Source organism: Colobus angolensis, unplaced genomic scaffold (genome assembly GCF_000951035.1).
Source record: "Colobus angolensis palliatus isolate OR3802 unplaced genomic scaffold, Cang.pa_1.0 Scaffold190, whole genome shotgun sequence".
Lineage (NCBI taxonomy): Eukaryota > Metazoa > Chordata > Mammalia > Primates > Cercopithecidae > Colobus > Colobus angolensis.
The window spans coordinates 6,479,870-6,482,477 of NW_012115044.1; the positions used below are offsets into that span (position 1 = coordinate 6,479,870).

Consider the following 2,608-nt stretch of genomic DNA (forward strand, 5'->3'; position numbering starts at 1 on the left):
GCTTGAAGGCCATCCTACCCTGGTTGAAAAGAGGAACAAATGGCCACTAAGAGCCTCCAGGCTCTGAGGTGCTGTGATTCCCTGGTTCTGTCTCCCACTGGTGCTCCAGGGGCCTCTGCTTACATCTGACAAGATAGACCCCCTTCCCCACCCTGAGTCAGTGTGCCTAGGGCCAAGAAAATTACTTCTGGTCAATCTTGACATCTTCCCAATATTCCTTCAAAATTCATTAAGATAGAAATATTTAGAGTCTCTTAAATCCAAATTTAGAAATTATCTCCATATGTCAGGCTTCACACAGGCACTGAAGTTTCTTACTTTGTCAAAAAACAAACCATTCTAGGACCTTGGAATACCTGATTCGACACCTGGCCCATATCGCCTCCTTCAGCAGCAAGACCAACATGCACGCCCGGAACCTGGCCCTGGTGTGGGCGCCAAACCTCCTCAGGTAACCACTGTACCCTCCCCTTGTCACCACCCCGGGGGGCTCAGAGCAGCCCCTGATTGAAATGAAGATTGAATTCTTCACATTGAAGCCCCTTTAAAACAAATCTGTGGCTTAAGTGGTCATTTATAGCACATATAGAATTAAAGGTGATTTAGGTGATAATAACCTAAGCTCTCTGTCCGCTAACTTGGAAACTCTGAGTTCTAAAGACATTTTTGGCTACAGCTACAATATGGCTGAACTTATGGGTCTGTATGTTACAATTTCTTGAAAAGGCCTTTATTGTTTTGGGGGTTCACTGGCTTGTTTTGGTGGAGTCACAGCTGGCTACAACTTGAATCAGCTGCTTCATACGATTTAATAAATGAAGACCTGCTCCACAGAACAGGTAGGTGGGAGTGGAAAGGCATCCCATGCAGGAAACGAAAGTCAATTTCTGTATGTGTACAGGATAGTGTTTATAGTATTGCAATGTAGAGTACCTGGTAACTGTTTCAAATTTGTTCAGTTTATTGGGCTTCACAGCCTTTGGAGAGTTCCTTTAATTGGCCCTAAATAATTAAAATATTCTATAAACTGTATCAATTTAGGAGATGAGGCTTGTGCAAAAGGCCTGCTGGCTCTCCTTGCTGCTTCAGTGGTAAGGCAAACTCACTCACTGAATATGTTTCTTCCACACTGTAGGTCTAAAGAAATTGAAGCCACTGCTTGCAATGGAGATGCAGCCTTCCTGGCAGTCCGGGTCCAGCAGGTGGTGATTGAGTTCATACTGAATCATGTAGATCAAATCTTTAACAACGGTGCACCTGGGTCTCTGGAGAATGATGGTAAGGACTCCTGCTAGCATACACCCCACCAGCCTATCCTTCTTTCTTGCAACTAGTGGTGGGATTCAACAGAAAGTGAGGGTGGGCTTAGTTCTAGCTCTGAGTGTTGGCTGTGTGTACGCTGACTACTGTGTGTCAGTGTCTGAGGATCGTGCATATATACATCTGTATGTGTGAAGGGAAGCTATGGCGTGCTTTCATGTGGCTTTAGCATGTTTCTAATCAGTTATATACATGGCCTATCCTGTGAATGTGGTATGCTGAAATAGAACTAGAATAATGTTCTGCTAGTTTTAGTGAGTTCTTAAACTCCGAGTTATTTTCTAAAAGAGGTACTGCCAGCATTCTTCTCCCTGACTGTTAGACTTTATCTTTACTTTCACTGTATTTCAGAAGACCCTTATGCCTTCACCTTGAAGTCTTAGAGGAACAAGTGAAGAGGCAGCGTATTCATACTCACACATATATTCAGAATGCATTCTCTCCTCAATAATTTCTTGAATGCTTTGTTTTGCGCTGTGCCAGGCAGTAGGCATACAAAAATGAGTGTGTTTGTGGGCATCTTGTAATGAATATAATGAGCCCTAGGAGTGAATTAAACTCCCATGAACCCAGTTGGTAAAGACCAGAAATCTAGCTGACTAAGAAGCTTGGTACATGAAAGTGGTTTTCCAACATTAGTGTAAATCAGAATTACCTGATGAGTTTGTTAAACCAAGGTTCCTGGACCTCATCCCCGGAGTTTCTGGTTTAATATGTTTGGAGTGTGGCTGATAATTTGCATTTCTAACAAGTTTCAGGTGATACTGATGCTGCTGTTCAGGTCCACACTTGGAGAACCACTGGTTCATAAAAAACCGTATCTGCAATATATTTTTTAGCTGATCAAATAACTCCTTTCCAGTTTATCCAATATTTTGGAAAAACCAGTTGTCAGAATAATCAGTTGCAATTAGTATCAAATTTTGATTCCTGGTATAAGTGTTCCCATCCCTACCCTGTCCTCTATGTAGTTTATGACCATTTAAAAAATTATTTTATCTACATAACATAAAATTCATCATTTTAACCATGTTAATGTGTAAAATTCTGTGGTTCTTAATGTAGTCACAGAATTGTACAACCATTACCGCTGCCTAATGCCATACTATTTTCATCAGTCCAAAAAGAAACTTGTCTTAATCCGTTTTGTTCTGCTATAACAGAATACCATAGACTGGGTAATTTGCAATGAAAAGGAATTTATTTCTCATGGTTCCAGAGGCTGGGAAGTCCAGACTCAAGGGGCTAGCATCTGGTGAGGGCCTTACCTTCTTGCTGCGTCCTCCTA

General features: G+C 41.7%; 1 protein-coding gene across 1 annotated transcript in view; it reads left to right on the plus strand.

The window, feature by feature from the left end:
- The window catches only part of ARHGAP31 (Rho GTPase activating protein 31), a 125,980-nt gene that overhangs the window by 88,768 nt on the left and 34,604 nt on the right, over nt 1-2,608 (plus strand). Inside the window, exons 5-6 of the mRNA XM_011940620.1 lie at nt 332-451; nt 1,136-1,278. Coding sequence (XP_011796010.1) covers nt 332-451; nt 1,136-1,278 — 263 coding nt within the window. The remainder of the gene's footprint in view (nt 1-331; nt 452-1,135; nt 1,279-2,608) is intronic.